This window comes from Haliotis asinina, chromosome 4 (assembly GCF_037392515.1).
Source record: "Haliotis asinina isolate JCU_RB_2024 chromosome 4, JCU_Hal_asi_v2, whole genome shotgun sequence".
Classification (NCBI taxonomy): Eukaryota; Metazoa; Mollusca; class Gastropoda; order Lepetellida; family Haliotidae; genus Haliotis; species Haliotis asinina.
In genome coordinates, this window is record NC_090283.1 from 3104132 (window position 1) to 3121451 (window position 17320).

The 17320-nt window shown below is 40.6% G+C and overlaps 1 protein-coding gene across 1 annotated transcript; it reads left to right on the plus strand.

Annotated features, from left to right (window-relative positions):
• Positions 1–2560: 2560 nt before the first annotated feature.
• LOC137280869 (cell death abnormality protein 1-like) lies at positions 2561–13411 on the plus strand. The gene is made up of 4 exons (XM_067812066.1): positions 2561–2630; positions 3574–4560; positions 5591–5717; positions 11294–13411. The coding sequence occupies exons 1-4, from the start codon at positions 2579–2581 to the stop codon at positions 11850–11852; spliced, it is 1725 nt and encodes a 574-aa protein (XP_067668167.1). The 5' UTR covers positions 2561–2578; the 3' UTR covers positions 11853–13411.
• The last annotated feature ends 3909 nt before the right edge of the window (positions 13412–17320 follow it).

The window sequence follows — 17320 nt, forward strand, 5'->3', positions numbered from 1 at the left end:
GGCTTTCTTGCATATATATACTTCAGGGTCTGTACGACTACACGTCAGCCGTCTAACCCAGTTAGTCACTGCGGTTTCCACAGTGGATCATAAGTGGATCATGTACGAATAAAACACATTGTCCTTTTAACTGACCACGAACTTCATTCGACATTGAACTGAATAGCTCCGCTGACAGTGACAGCAGCGAGCATAACAGAAAACATCAGAGAAAGAGTTTTGTGCACGTGTGACTTGCGGCTGAACAAAAGAACTGCTGTCGCCATGCAAGACCATTATGCCCAGATCATCATCAAGCTACTACTACAAGAGCAACGAACACAGACATTCCAACGGGACTGTGTCAGCTGACAGTTGAGTTCAGGCATGTAGTGAAGTATGCTGCATACCAATATCAGCAGAGGAGAATTAAGTGTGAATTAACAGGGAAACGAAAATGCTGTCGTGTATGGATGTGTGCAGGAGTAAGTTACAAAATGATCAAAATTTTCCAGAATAACCGAACGCCTCAGTGAACACGTGCCACTATGTTGTTGTATATTTAATTTACCACATCCTAACTTATAACTCACAATGTATTCTTGTCATACACCGTTTCGTCAATACGGATGAGGTACAAAAAGATACAAAGAAGAGGTCTCCTGGTGACTTGATTCAGAGTATTGTACAGCAGCATGTCAGCATGAAACATGTGATTACAGGGACCTTGAACAAAACTGTTTGTGTATGATTTTCTTAGATCACGCCTCTTTGCATGATATGTGTGAGTGCTTGCAAAGTACATATGGGTTGGATTTTAATATACAAAACAAGGATATCGTGTATTTGAAAGGTAGCATAAAACTGTGTATACGAGTGAATCTTCATCAGAATTCGTCACTCCAGAATGATCGTTAACTCCTAACTACTGCATTTGTGTTGCGTGTTTCATGAAATAAAAATGGACACTGATAGACCTCACATGCGGAAAAATTCAGATCGCACAGTCAGCATCGCACAGCACCTGGATGTGTTACAGCAGGTTCCAACGAACCATTTGTTCCAACGAACCTTTGTTCATCTAACATTTAACAAGCATTGGATAATTACTTCCATAAGCGTGCTTATGAAATACTACTACTAATGAAATAGAACTCAGGTGATTTAAAAAAAAACAATGTTCTCAAGTACACCATGAATGTAGGGCGTACGCCACATGAACATAGATGTGTGCCATTCTGTTATCGTTCAGGTGAAATGAAAAGTATTGTTATTTGATTGCTGTGTCCTTCCAGGTACAATGTTAATGCCTCATCCGGAACTTGACACTGATAAAACTGTTAAAACAACAGAAGTCAGTAAACGTGGACAAAAAAACCTACCGGAAGTCGTCTTCAACGAGAGCTTCTTCATGTTCTTGAAAGGTTTGAGGTTGATTCATTCGTATTCACACCTTCAGTCAAGTTGCTGCGTGTGTTATAAGACCATCCTGTCTCTATGAATGTGTCATTGATGGATATGACTGTTTGTATTATGCAAGTCCTTTATGCAGTGTGTGATTCCCACGCTAAAGCGTATTTGCAAAGACCTCACACAGGTAACATGTTTGATGGCATCCACTATACTGCCACATGTATGCCAAGTCAGGGCTGCAAGGTTCAGTTATTTAGTCAGCAAAACACACAGGAAGACAGCTCGAGGACACGTGTTTTTGTCAAAAATACCCTGCAATATGGCTGACAATTCCTTTCGGCATTTTTAGCATTCTTTGAACAACATCTAACTTTACAATGTATGACGTTTTCAGTAATTTTGCCATATCATCGATCAGTGGATATGATATGGAATATTTTGTAAACGTATTTGAAACGCCAACGTCAACACAGCACGGAACAGAGGGGCACTCGAATGTAGCAGGCGCGGAGCAAAATGAGGTTTAAAACAGTTGCCTTCTCTTCAAGACACAACCATCCTCACTTCACGGGAAAGGGTTTCGGAAGTCCAATAACTTCATTCGTTTTCCGCTTGGCACCAGTGGCATCATATATGGACATAAGTACCGGTGTGTTTATTGTGAACATGAAACTCTCGGTAGATATCCAAAATATGAACTTTCAATCGATATGATACAGAAACTTTCTGGGTTCTAGTTATAACCACAGTAGTGTCTAAGAAACTACTAAATGAATACTGTTTGTTTTGAAACACGGCAAAACAAAAGGGTGTATTTTCGAATCAATGTGCCCTTTTGCTGTCAGTTGCTGCCTGCAACTTTAGTCAAGCTTCCCTTGAGCTTGCCAGTTTACAGCGCCGAGTCTGTCACCAAAGCAGGAAAACGAAACGGAAAACGCGAATCAGTTTCTAAAAGTATTAAAGCAATGACAGGCGACATACACGGTGCGGCAATCATGGATTAAACATTGGACAGTTGTTAAAGAGTACGTGTATTTTTTTCTATACTGCACTAACTGCTTTTACCAACTGTATTTCGTATTATTTTGATAAACATCATATGTTCCTAATGGTTCGATGCTTTGTCACAATGAGAATATATTACATACATAGGTGTACACAGTGTATATCTCGTTTTCAGGTAACTATGAAAGTGTTGTTTATCATCATGTTGATCTGTCTGGCTGATTCCACACAAGGTAAGAAAGACGTTTCTCCGTCCTGGTCTGATCACAGAAGTAGTTTCACTTGATGACGCAGCTTGTCCTCGTGATCTCTGTGATGTTTGTACATCAAATGCGCCTTCAGTTGTGAATGTATACATAATCTCTGACATATGAGTGTACTATATTAGACAGAAGCTCTGACATATTAGAATATGGGCATGACACAAGCGTGGGAAACGTTAGTGAATGGAATTTGCGGAAGGGCAAATACCTTTTTCAAGACGTCAGTAATAAGTATGTAGTCGTGAGCTGTGATGCGTGTATCATTCCTCGTTTCTTTTCTGTAAAACGATCAAACAATTGTCAAACAATATGTTATTCATTTCAGCAATTACCGTGTTTATATCTTTATTTGTGGGCACCACATGGGTGCAATGTGTGAAGCCCATTTCTGGTGTTCCCCTCCGTGATATTGTTCGAATGTTGCCAAAAGCAAACCCTTCATTCACCTGATTTGTGCATGCATTCAGAGTTCCTATGTGCACAGTTTCTTTCCCTAACAGCGGTAATGGTAGGTTTAGATCGGAAAGATATCCGTTTAAAAGCACTACCATACAGTGTATAGTTGCCGGACCGGAGGCTCAGAGCCGGTTGTTATTGTATAGGACCAGCAGTTTCCATGCTGGTCCATGTGGCCTTGGGTAAATTATCTGTCGTTTTTTCAGCTGGATTCTTCCCCATATTTATTTAACAACGTTCGGAAATCATCCATGTTGAACCACATTCTGAAAACTCTGCAGTACCAGTACTTTCTGATATTTCAGCGCTTCAGGCACAGGAATGTCAAACACCAGTTTGTTCGCTAACTGATTCTCTTTCAGGGCCTGTCAAGTCTGCAGGCGGTAGCAGGTCATAATGTCCAGCTGTCAAATTTAATTATGTCCAAACACTGCTGCCATATCAGTTTATTTGACAGGTGCGGACTGTATGGAGGGACAGCGTTGTTATGACTGCGATAAGAAGGGCAACTGCTTACACAGTTGTGAGAGAGGCTATTTTGGAAAGAAATGCAAGTCCGTTTGTAGCAGCACATGCAGATATAAAACATGCCAACTAGATTCAGGTAAAGGTACAAGCATGTGCACTGATGGCTGTGTACCAGGATACCAGGGCGTACGTTGCGAGAGACCATGTGACAGTCACGTGGTCAACTGTACCCTGTGTCCAGGTGGATGTCACGGGGAGTACTGTCAGCTGGGTGGTGCTTGTTTTGCCGGATGTAGAGATTCCATGTACGGATCAGGATGCAAGACGTGTCCCAGTAGCTGTAGAATCTGCAACAGGATGACAGGAGTATGTGACGAGTGTGACCAAGCACATTATGGAGTCAACTGTGAGAAGACGTGTGAGAACTGTGCAGGATCCTGTGAGGCTGACTGTGAATGTGTTCCTGGCTTCTATGGGGACTTCTGTGCTGAGACTTGCAGTAAAACATGCCGCCCCAAGTCATATCACAAGTGTCTTCCCGCTGAGACAGCAGGCAGCTGTACAGGTGAATGTGACAAACACAACGCCACGTGTCTCCATGGCTGCGTGGATGGCTGGTTCGGTCCGAGGTGTTCCTCTCCGTGTAATCCTGGATGTCGACATCAAAGATGTAATGGTGCAGGTTCCTGTGCCGAAGGCTGCGAACTTCATCATTTCGGGTCAGCCTGTGAACCATGTCCTGAGAACTGCGCCAAACGAACATGTGACTTTAAAAACGGTTCATGTGTGGATGGATGTAGAGGTGGATTCTACGGTGAATACTGTAATGAAACATGTACATTGTGTCCTCGAGGTGCTTGTGATCAGAACACTGGTACTTGTGTGAAGGATTGCGGTGTCAGCAAGAACGGTAGTGAGCCTGAGTGTACACAGACCTGCTCCACTCCAGGATGCTCTTCAGGTCGTCGTAACGCGAGTGAGTTATTCTTTAATCATAAATAGGTATTTTCGGGAAAAAAGGTGACAAAACCTTTCCCACATCTATAAGATATTTGTACTAAACTCAGAGTCGACTCTACAATTTCACATCAAACAGCCCGTCTTAATGAATAAAATTACACAAACATTTACGCATGAGGAAGTCAGCATCAATGTGTAAGTTCAGCATTCCACAAAATTTCAATTTAGTGAAGTTTGCTTTCATTGTTTTGTTGTCTCCCGAACCTCTGAAAAAAAGACTTGCAAACATATCAAATGTTTGATAGCGGTAGACGAGTCCATACCGAAACGTCACTTCATAATCAGTATACTCACGACAACTTACAAGCAAACTGTTGTATGTACATTAAATGAAGCACCACCTTCTTTGTTTAATGTGATTATTTTATGAAAACTTATTAAACTGGTATACGAAACATATATAACTCTGAACTAAACAAATATAGCCAGCAATTGAAATTTGTTAATTTACACACAGTCCATGTGGAATACATATGAATATCATCATTGACATCACCATGACTAAGCCAACAATTGAATTATGTCACAAATATTCTGGTGAAGATCATAATCAGGAATATTGTAAGATACACACTCAAAAGAAGGGAAATATATTTGTTTATATTTTTGGATGACTGATGGCAAAAAGCATTTGTATAACCTTACAGGTCAACTGTGAACAATAAACATGACTCAAAGAGGAGTGATAAATATGTGTCACTGGACGAATGTCGCCTTACCTTATCGTCTCCCCACACCTTACTTGTTTTCGGTAATGGTAAAAAAAGTAAGAGGGTATATTAGGTCCTTAAATGTGACATGACATTAGAAATGGGTACAAATGCCTGTGAAATTTAATTGTAGACAAGTTTTATTACCACTTGTCACTGTATACGATGGAGATTTTGTCGCATTTAATCACGATCAAATGCCAATGATTCCATGAAAGGCTCGATGTGATTCCTTGTCACCAGGTCAATGTCCATTTGTATGTTTTGTTTTGCCAGCTCTACCGGAGGTGCCTTCTGCGAGCTCAGCCACTCTCATATGGGTTGTGTGTGCAACAGTCCTTTTCGTCCTGGTTGCAAGTTCCGTATGCTGTGTCTGTTTCCGCAAAGGTCCGTGTGTACAATGGTATGTTTACAGCATTGTGCATTACAGTGGCCTGTGAGGCTGTTCTTACCAGGTGTTAAATGTATGTGTGAGTGAGTGAGGAAGTGCTACGTGTTTAGCACGTATTTGCCGAGTACAGTTGCACTGTCAGTTAAGATCAAGACGAGGTAATTCCCATCACGTTTGATTTTGGCAGTCGGCAAAATAGGATTTGTAGATTTGAATGCAGAATGCTGTCGATAATATTTCAAACATATCACAGAGCGAGATCACACTGTTCACAATGGGAATACATGAGACAAAATTCGAGTTATTATTCGAGTTAATTAATCGCTTTAGAGAAAACGTAATGCATAATCTCTCTCTAAGTAAACTATTTGTCGAGAAAATCACTTCTTTGTGGTCGGTCTAAGTCATGGTATTAACCAAATTCATCATTCCCACATATACTAACCACAAGAGAAATGTCGCACCCATAGGGGCTTCTTAAAGCACACAAATGGCTAACTGTCAGTCAAAACGGAGTATTGAGTTCAAACTTGACAATTAAGGTTTAACAACTTTTTTGGGAATCACATTTAGATTTCACACAAACGAAATCACCAAAACTTGTGCCATTAGGATATCAAAAGGCAGTATTGTGTTTGGCATCGTTGAAGGCGTTGTACATGGAATGAATTTGCCGGTTGAAGAAGGTCATAGGCACTTGGGTCCATACTTTACGAAATGCCTGATTGGGTCCAGCAGCAGCTGTCGGTCTTGCTTTGAGGTCATTCAGCCTTCTTTGAATCTCGTCCCAATCCGGACTAAGTGCAGGCTATTGTAGGCTATGAATGTCACGTTGTCTTAGGAAGTGTACCAAAATTATCAAAATGTGGTACAACGTGGAGCCTTATGACTTAATTGGTTAAAATACCGAGCAGCTGCCACGTCATTTCCCCATCCTGGAGCAAGATTCTGGAACATCACGGTGTCAGCTACCTGGTTCAGACCGATTGCACCCCACACCATGATGTGTGGACCACCCCACGGGCCTCTTTCAACAGTATACTCTTTGGAAAACAGTTTCCACGCATTCAACGTACTCCGGTTCTGCCATGGACTGTCAAAACACAATATCGGCTTTCATGAGCCAGAAGCACATATCTCCAGTGTCGCCATCTATAATGTCAATTTCAATGGCACTTGCCCATTACAGTCTGTTTTAATATGCAATTAAGTCTTAAAATGTGATTGTTTTCTGCAACATTGCATTCCTTAAGACTGTATTGTACCAGTGTTTTGTCACATGACATTTGTATAATTCACATGCCATCTGATGCACACATGGTACCGTTGAGAAATTGAGGACAGGAGTACGATATGGTCTCTCACAGCAGAGAAACAACACGGGTAATAACACAGGTTACCCGCGCAGACGTCCACGCAGTGTGTCGGCACTGGGTCTGTTGCCCCAATGATCTAGCGTACTGTTTCCGTCGCTTTGAAGAAGCGATCATGCAGATGGTTGCGCACAATCTGTGGGTCTTGACGTTGTGATGTCACTGAAGGTCGCTCACTTCGTGGACTGTCTTGGATGCTTGTAGTGGCCTGATACCACTCCTGCAGTCGGTAGATTGTCCTAACACGAACATTAAAATGATTGATACTCCAGACAATCTGCAATCGTCCAAAGACTTGGTTCTTCGGATCTCTCGTCAATCGTGGCATAGTGACTGCGCCTAAACAAAAATGGTTTCCCTTTCATTTGTAGGGTTGTCACAACATGCAGGCGCATTTACATTTTCGTGAATGCCATACGGAACCTTTTACCATGTCTGCCCTCTTCGGTGCGTTTGGTCTATATGCGTTTTCTTCAAAAAAACTCACTGGTGTTGGTAATAACTGCCAATTTGGTTTGAAAGCCATATTAACAATGCAATCATAATAAAATCACCGCCTGGCAAGAACCAAATTTTGCATTTGCTTTTGACATGTGACGTTTTTTAGTGGTTCCGTATAGTAATGCAATAATGATGAAAAACAAGGTAAATCTTTTTACGTGTCTTAAAACACATGCGTGAAATGTTGTATGTGTCAAAGTAATCCATATCGTTGTATCACAGTTGTATTTAAAATTTGCTGACAACATATATTTGAAATGCTGGACTCCCTCATGGATAACTTCTGTCCTCATAACTTTTTTTAGGGAATTTTAGAAGTTGTATGGGTGAAGGAAAACCACGTTCAGTGGATAGTAAACTTCTTTCCGGCAGTAATTGCAATTTGTCGTTGTAGGTGGTAACACTGTTATCGGACAAGTGATACAAAGGGTTGTAGCAAGAAAAAATATTGACATATATGCATAATGAGTCTATGCAATTAACAAGGTTGATAATTATACTTTGTATTGCTAATTTGTGATTTGAGCAGAGTAGGTTCATATACAGGGTGATAGTGATAAGCGGGATGACTTTATACAGATTATTTCACGTAAACTGAGATCTTAATTACTAACTTGAAGATATCAAGTTTATGTACATATTGACTGACTGTAATTACAAAAATGAAGCGCGGAAACCATATGGGCGAGCGAGGGATGGGTGGATTACTGGTTTGTCCTTAATAACCTTGATCATGGTTCCTGGTGGGGTGGAAGTGTTGAATTTTTATGGCTTCAAGGAGTTTCCTAATGTTGTAGTCTGCTCGGTAGTGTCCGGTAGTTGACTTTGGTGTGGTCGGCTATGGGGGTTGTTGTCGGGTTTGTTTCTAGACTGAAGTTTTGTGTTCCTTGATTTGTAGTGGGAGAGAGCGGAACGTTTTACCATTTACGAGTCTCCACACTGGCAACGAATCTGGTAGACTACTTCTGTGGCATCTTCTTTAGTTGTTCATGGGCGTTTCCCAGTGGCTTGGAGGAGGTTCTGGGTGGACGTGTTCGACCACTTCGAGTTGGTTCTGCTGTTGCTTTCATTTGTGAACAGATCAGTTCTTGATGTTATATCAAATGTCATTTGACATAGGCTTGCCATCTTCAACAATCGTTTCCTCGGAATGTTTGAGCTGCATAAATGATAACACCTGTGGCGATTGTGTCTGAAATTCAAACATAAATACTTTGTGAACATTTTTCTCCCAAGGCTGGAAAGTGCACAAAACATACATTCATGTTTCCGATGGCCACCACCATGCTGCAATGTGTTTCTCAGTGTTTACAATTCGACGCATTATGTTTGTAACTTGTAATATCATATTAATTAGGCGATAGTTATCATGGGTCACAATGTTTCCAGTTTTGAGGTTGTCTCTCATCTCGTATCAAATATGTGCAATATCAATTGTATTTGTAGCGGCACGCCCTTTTGACTGGACTTCAGAGTTGCCTCCCTTTGCAGCTTGTTGACAACTGGCTCTCGGAGCTTTCGACGGATTTCCTGAAGGTTCTAGGACACTAATGATGCAGCGTAGGGTGCGATTATAGAATACGTACTATAACGAATACTTAAACACATGCATTCTATGCCATCACTATTCAAAATCGCAACTGTTCCTCAACAGTCGTTTGTTATTAGTTGTTGTTTTCCTTCAAGTGGACACGAAGTCACCCGAATCCCATTCGCAGCCATTGTCGATTGTCCGACAATCACATGTGTTGTCCGGCATCGGTCATATTGTCCGTTGGTATGTATATTGTACATATTTTGGGATATTTCTAAAATGTCCGCGATCTGTTTTAGCCCTCGGAATCCATCGACTGCTTAAAACCTGCTTCTTTAGCTCTCGGATATATCACCAAATTCTCTAGTCTTTGGACACATCATTAACTAACTTTATAACATTATCAACCATCCTAAATACCCCTCGGATTAGATCAGTTTAGGCCTGCAAGTGTTATACGCAAATACATTCATAGTATGTACAAGGTATCAGCAATAACACCCACGTGGTCATCGTATGGGTAGGTGCATATTAATCTCGTAAGTCTCGTATTGTACTGACGTGTATCTCGGCTTGAGATTCTAACGATTTGATTGACATCGCCTTGGCTTTTCCCCAGTCACTTTCTATTCTGCTGGTGCAAAGACTTGTCTCCTTGTTAGCCAATGTTTGCGAGTGGTTCACAGTGATTTGCCATGAGAATATCCCTCCGACAGTTAAGGTATGCGATCATACACCCGCCAACAATTACTCCAGATGATGGATCACGGAATTATCCAGTCTTGGATTATCGTCAGTAGTACATACGCACTTCGTCCAATAGCACAAACCATGGGACGCATTGTACCATTTCTTTTAACTTGACACAGACTATGGGACGTATTTTGTCGCTTCGTTTAACCTGACACAGACTATGGGACGTATTTTGTCGTTTCGTTTAACCTGACACAGACTATGGGACGTATTTTGTCGTTTCGTTTAACCTGACACAGACTATGGGACGTATTTTGTCGTTTCGTTTAACCTGACACAGACTATGGGACGTATGTTGTCGTTTCGTTTAACCTGACACAGACTATGGGACGTATTTTGTCGTTTCGTTTAACCTGACACAGACTATGGGACGTATGTTGTCGTTTCGTTTAACCTGACACAGACTATGGGACGTATTTTGTCGTTTCGTTTAACCTGACACAGACTATGGGACGTATTTTGTCGTTTCGTTTAACCTGACACAGACTATGGGACGTATTTTGTCGTTTCGTTTAACCTGACACAGACTATGGGACGTATTTTGTCGTTTCGTTTAACCTGACACAGACTATGGGACGTATTTTGTCGTTTCGTTTAACCTGACACAGACTATGGGACGTATTTTGTCGTTTCGTTTAACCTGACACAGACTATGGGACGTATTTTGTCGTTTCGTTTAACCTGACACAGACTATGGGACGTATTTTGTCGTTTCGTTTAACCTGACACAGACTATGGGACGTATTTTGTCGTTTCGTTTAACCTGACACAGACTATGGGACGTATTTTGTCGTTTCGTTTAACCTGACACAGACTATGGGACGTATTTTGTCGTTTCGTTTGAACTGACTGTGCTGGGATGTGACCATGATGAAGTCGAACACTGGAAATAGACTTTCTTTGGAAATTAGCAGGAATGAGAGCTGTTATTACTATTTACCACAGTTTTTCCCCTTGCATACGAGGCAATAAAATGTATTACCGAGCTGCCATTACAATTTGCAGCAGATTATTGCTTTTACAATTTACATCGAACAGGATCATCTCAAACATATTTTATGCTTTTTCATTTGTGCTGAATAAGTCTCATCTATTGATTATCATCTTATGTGTATTTCATAACGTTTATGTTGAGATATCTAAAAGCTTAAATCAACTATCGTATTAAAATGTCTCAAAATAAAATGTCTCAAAATATACCATCCAATTGTTTGTTGATCGTCGTTACCATTCAAATGCTTATGGATTTTGAAATCCATCATTTCAGATCCTAACAATTCATATAATATTTATGTGCTACGTTATAGCAGCATTAGGAAAAATCTAAGTAGCCATTGCCGTTGTGAGTCATGTAGCATCAAACAACAGGCAAATAGGACCCACCATTACTAGTGTAACATTCTCTTTTATCTCTTTATTTCAAACAGGGCAACCCATGCTGCTAATGGTACACACAACACCGTATCAGGGCAGGCAGATCCCAGCTGCGTGCATTACCAGGACGTGCACAAGTATTGGGAAATCAGTGAAGATGAGGTAGCACTGGGCGACGGGATACCGAATCAGAACCACGACAGCACAAGCGATGTCAGTGATGACGCACTGCCGGTGTTGGCAGATTACTTTCCAGGAGATGGCAACGTAGAAGCTGGAGATGACGACATTGAAGCAGGAGATGTTGACAATGAAACAGGCAATGCTGATATTGGAGCAGAAAATATCGACAATAATGTTCCAGACAGTATAACAGTCAATTCTGTCTCCGACGACCACTCCTATACACATCTCACACGGGAGGTTCCTCTTGCTGACCCAAGAATAGCCGCTGCATATTTATCACCGTGTGGGGCCAATTATTCCATGCCCTTTTCCATTCACAGTTTACCGGAGCTAGAAGCACGGGATCATGACACAAAAGCACGTGATAATGACATTGAAAAAGTGGATGGGGACACTAAAGCAGGGGATGGTGACACTGAAACGTAGGATAGTGAAACAGGGAATGCGTAAAACTGAAGCAGGGAATGGTGACACTGAAGCAGGGGACGGTGACACTGAAGCAGGGGACGTTGACACTGAAATCGGGGATGGTGACACTAAAACTGGGGATGGTGACACTGAACCTGGGGACGGTGACACTGAAATAGGGGACAGTGACACTGAAGCAGGGGACGCTGACACTGAAGCCGGGGATGGTGACACTGAAACTGGGCACGGTGACATTGAAACAGGGGATGGTGATGTGACATTGAACAGGGGACGCTGACACCGGGGAATTGGTGACAGAAGCATAATATGGTGACACTGAAGCAGGAGATGTGACACTGAAGCGGGAATGGTGAGTTACCGGTGACACTGAAGCAAGGGGATTGAGACACTTCATGTGTCATGGGACGTTGACACTGAAGCAGGGGATAGTTACTCTGAAAAAGGGGATGGTGACACTGAAGCAGGGGATGATGACACTGAAGCAAAGAATGGTGACACTTAAGTAGGGGACGGCGACACTAAAGCAGGGGATTGTGACAATGAAACCAGGGATTTGGAGACAGAAACAGGACATGGTGACTCTGAAGCAGGGATGGTAACACTGAAGCGGGAATGGCGAGGCACTGGTGACAGAGGCAAGGCGATTGAGACACTTCATGTGCAGTGTATGCTCGTTGTTTAGTGCCGGAATCAACAATTTGTGTTTACATACCACTGAACTTGTCCATAAACATGCTCAACAAATATAGACCCAAACCGGAAAAGAAGATAAACGGAACATATATGAGTCATGGGTAACAACACTGTTTTGAAATGAGGAGTTTGTAAATATTATACAGATTTACTTCATTGTTCAGACTTCATCCTGGTTGAATGTTGCATAATCTTTAGTAGTTGGTTGCTGTTTGGCTTTTTGGGGGGTTTTGTGTTGTCTTTATTCTGTGTCATAAGCAGTCTACTTTATAACACCTTGTGCATATCACCGCGTTCTGTGTGTAAATTTCATTTTGTGAGTGAGTGAGAGAGTGAGTTCAGTTTTACACCGCACTCAGCAATATTTCAGCAACATGGCGGCCGTCTGTAAATAATCGAGTCTGGACCAGACATTCCATTAATCTTCAGTAACCCCTGCTTGTCGTAAAAGGCGACTTACGGGATCGGGTGGTCACGTTCGCTGACTTGGTTGACAAATGTCATCGGTTCTCAGTTGCACAGATCGATGCTCATGTTGTTGACCACAGGATTATCTGGTCCAGACTCCATTATTGACAGACCGCCGACATATAGCTGGAATATTCCTGAGTGCGGCGTAAAACTAAGCTCACCAACTACGGCAAGCATGAGTTACTGAAGGCCAATATTCTAACCCGGATCTTCATCGGTATTTCATTAACTAAGGGAGGCAACAGAAATTTAGTGAAAAACAATTACTGACCCGATGCCTTTACTGTATATAATTTATGCTAAAAAGTTATCGCATTGATAAATCATTGCTGAAAATACAATACATTGCAGATTGAACTGTTTACATTTTTAATAAAGTACTGAATTCAACATAACTCTGGATCTATTGTCAGTGTATTAGAAATGATTGTTTTATGTTCTGGTATTAAGTGCCTTGTGATCTATGCAGGTGATCTTAAATGATATATCTAGCAGTGAAGTACAGACTCACTTAATGCCAAGGTGTATAAAAGATGCATCGCTATAAAGACATGCAGATATTTTTGACTGGCAGGAAAACTGTACTAATTCTCTGGTGACTCAGTAGTATACCTTGAAACAATTGCTTTTCCACGTGATAACATTCCATTCGCGACAGTGAAAGTTGAACACTGATAATGAGTAGTGTTTCTGTGCCATAATTTACATTTGCCTTGAATATATTAGATAACTGAAGTTTCCTATCACAAATATCATGAAAAATGATAAAGTGAAGAATTACTCATATCTGTGTTCTGAAATATCTATGAACTGTTAACCTTGGTCAAAACATAGAGAAAATCTGTCCTAATTTTATCACGTCCTCATGACCATGTGACTACATGCCAGGATGTTGACATGATTATATAGCCGTACAACCTTTGTCCCACAACCTGGCTTGAACCTGATACTCGGTATTGTTGAATGTGAAACTATTAGTTTAACTTACAATCCTGACGAACAATACATTACTGCATAATACCGCCACAAGTTGTTCACATATGGCCTTTCCTTGCACTTCTGAACGATTAATGTAGCAAAGACCTCTCTACAGAGAGTTCATCCAACCTGAAGCCCGTTGTTTTGCCCGTTCTTAATATTCTTTTCTGTTAAGTTGAAGCCATAGTTTAACGGACGGCGAATTACAGATGTGTCTTGCGGTCCTCATGATCGTTGCCCCGCACGTTTTCTAAGGACGATGTGTACAGCCAGCACAGATGAAAACGGGTTCAATATCCTCCCTTATTGCAGCACGGATTACAATGGAACTCGGGAAGGAAAAAAACATTCAAGTTGGAAAAATTGTACCTCTCATAAACAGTTCACCACGTAATGCATGGGCACTTGGTCGTGCCATTGACGTTTTCAGAGACAGAAGGTACTTAGTGCGAACTGTGAACTTTAAAACTGCTACTTTTGAACTCATGAAAATGTTTTAATTTAATTTAAAGTGAGAAGATGGTTTGGATATTATTCAAAGTTATTTCAAGATATCCATTTAGTAGTTATTTCACTACAATTAGGAGGCCGGTGTGTTGTGGCCAAAGTTCCAAATTTTGTATCATTCCCATTTCGCCGAAGTCCTAAATTTACATTCATATTTCATTTAAGATTCAAGGTATTTGAGCTTAATTGTCTTAAGTCCCCTGCCATATCTGGTAAGGATAGGTAAATGCCTTGGGTCATGAATATGATGCCATGTGCTCTCACCATGCACATTTTTTAGTCACCAAGTTACCACTGACTGACTGACTGAGTTTGATCTTACGCCGCTTTTAGCTATATTCTAGCAACATCACGGCGGGGAACACCAGAAATAGGTTTCACATATTGCACCTATGTGGGGATTCAAACCCGGGTCTTCGGCATGACGAGCCATCGTTTTAACCACCACCACCCCACCAAGTCCCCATGTTATAGAGATCTGAAACTATGGTAAGCTACTTATACCTTAACTCGGACATTATGAGGTTACCTTAGATGCAATATTGCTTTACATATATACAAATTTCTGCTGTAGTAAGGGTAGTTTTGTGTTATCTGTTCTTAACAGACACTTTTCTTCCCATATGTGAGTATGTCACCTGTTTATCCTCTATGTTCATATGCTGTGAAGTTCCATTCATAGGTTACGTTCGACCTAAAATAAAACTTTACTGATTCTGATACCTTTCAGTATGCACATACCGAAACAAATCATCAAAAATGCCAATTTGAAAGACGCGATGAGTTCAAAGAATTCACTTATTTTGAAAAGAGGTTTCAACAGCTGCGCTCGTAACGCACGTGCAGTGAATAGGTTCGCAGAGCTTGAAACAGTATGCCTGCCCAGGATATGAAGTCGTGAGCAGTAGTTTAAACTCGGTGATACACACAAACAAGTAAATAATCTACTCGTTACATAAAAACCCGTTGAATATGATAAGCAGCCTCAGTCACACATAAAACTCAATGTCTGTTTTATTGACACCTGGTGTCTGCCTGCCTGTCTGCTAATGACAATATGCAATGCACAGTTTCTTTCACTGACCACATGCAATTTGAAATTAACACCTAATTGTATCGGCAAATGAACCAGTATCCAATGAAAAGGCCTCGTTACACTTCATTGCACAACCACTGCGTTCGGTATCACGGCTGCTTCATTTCGAGAGAGGTAAACTAAGGTATAAAATATTGCACTTTAGATTTGCGAGTATACTCTCATAAGTTTGTTTATTTGTGTTTCTTACATCCATTTTAGAAATCATGAATAAGTGATAGCTATTTATGTTCGTTTTCTGTGGGGTTGCAAGTGACCTTTAAGTGAAACTAGTAAGGATTAAATTTTCTTCTGGTTAAATAGTAAGATAGATGTTGATCTCTGTTAGTCAGGCTGTGTTTGTAAACTGAATTTGACGAGAAATTAGACGACAAGAATAAAGTATTAAAGAAACAAGTCTCTCGGTCATTATAGTTCCTGTTGGAAGCCTTATCAATGTCGTCCATCAACTGATTCTCCACCCGCTTCATCAGTTGTTCCACCTCATTCCGAAAGACTGACATCATGTATTTTCCATGTGGCTTATTTTCAACATCTCTCATCTGCTGTGAAATAATCTCGTCCTACTATGAAGTAAAACATGTTAAATTTCATACAGCTGATACACATTCGTAAAGTCAACATAACCAAATTTCAGTGTGTGTAAACTTTCACTGCTTAACATTAGCCTAGTTTATTTCACTTCCTTGTGATAGCTCCCAAAACATCTGCTTGCTTATTCTTTAACATTCGTGTTCACTCAGCTGGTCACTTTTCAGTTGAGACCTTGTACGGATTGACCCTCTATTTCCGCCGTCAACACATGACCTGTTTCTAGCCGTTACTTGTTGATGTGTTTCTGTCTGGATCTGGTACAATTTGTTCCTCCATTTCGGGAGCAGGCATCTGTCACTTTAACACTATCTTCTGCCAATATATATATATATATATATATATATATATATATATTTCTGCCAATATATATATATATATATATATATATATATATATATATATATATATATATATATATATATATATATATATATATATATATATATATATATGCATGCCAAATATATCTCTGATTACGCATTTGTTCGTAAGACACCAATTCGTACTAAACTAGGACACATAAAATCCCCTTCCTTCTTTGAGAAGGGTGACTTAAATTACTTACTAGGGCAATTTGGGCTTCTTAGTGATGTATAGAAATAAAGATAGGAAACAATGATACTTATTGTTAATAATTGAAAAAATCATCTTTAATAACACATAACATGTGTCATTTCTTTCTTTATCAATTGACCCGTGAAGGTCCCGGGGTAGAAGATGCCCTCAGCAACCCATGCTTGCCATAAAAGGCGATTATGTCTGTCGTAAATGGCGACTAACGGGATCGGGTGGTCACGCTCGCTGACTTGGTTGACACATGTCATCGGTTCCCAATTGCGCAGATCGATGCTTATGTTGTTGACCACAGGATTGTCTGGTCCAGACTTGATTATTTACAGACCGCCGACATACAGCTGGAGTGAGTGAGTGAGTTAATATTTAACGTCACATCGGCAATATTTCAGCCATATCGTGACGAGAACATTAAACAGGAAATGGAATACATTTATATCATAAAAACCTGTCAACAAAGGACAGTAAAACAACTAGAATATCACAGAGAGTGTAAAACTAGTAATTAAATCTAATACAGTTCAACTATAAGAGGACAATACAATATAAAAAT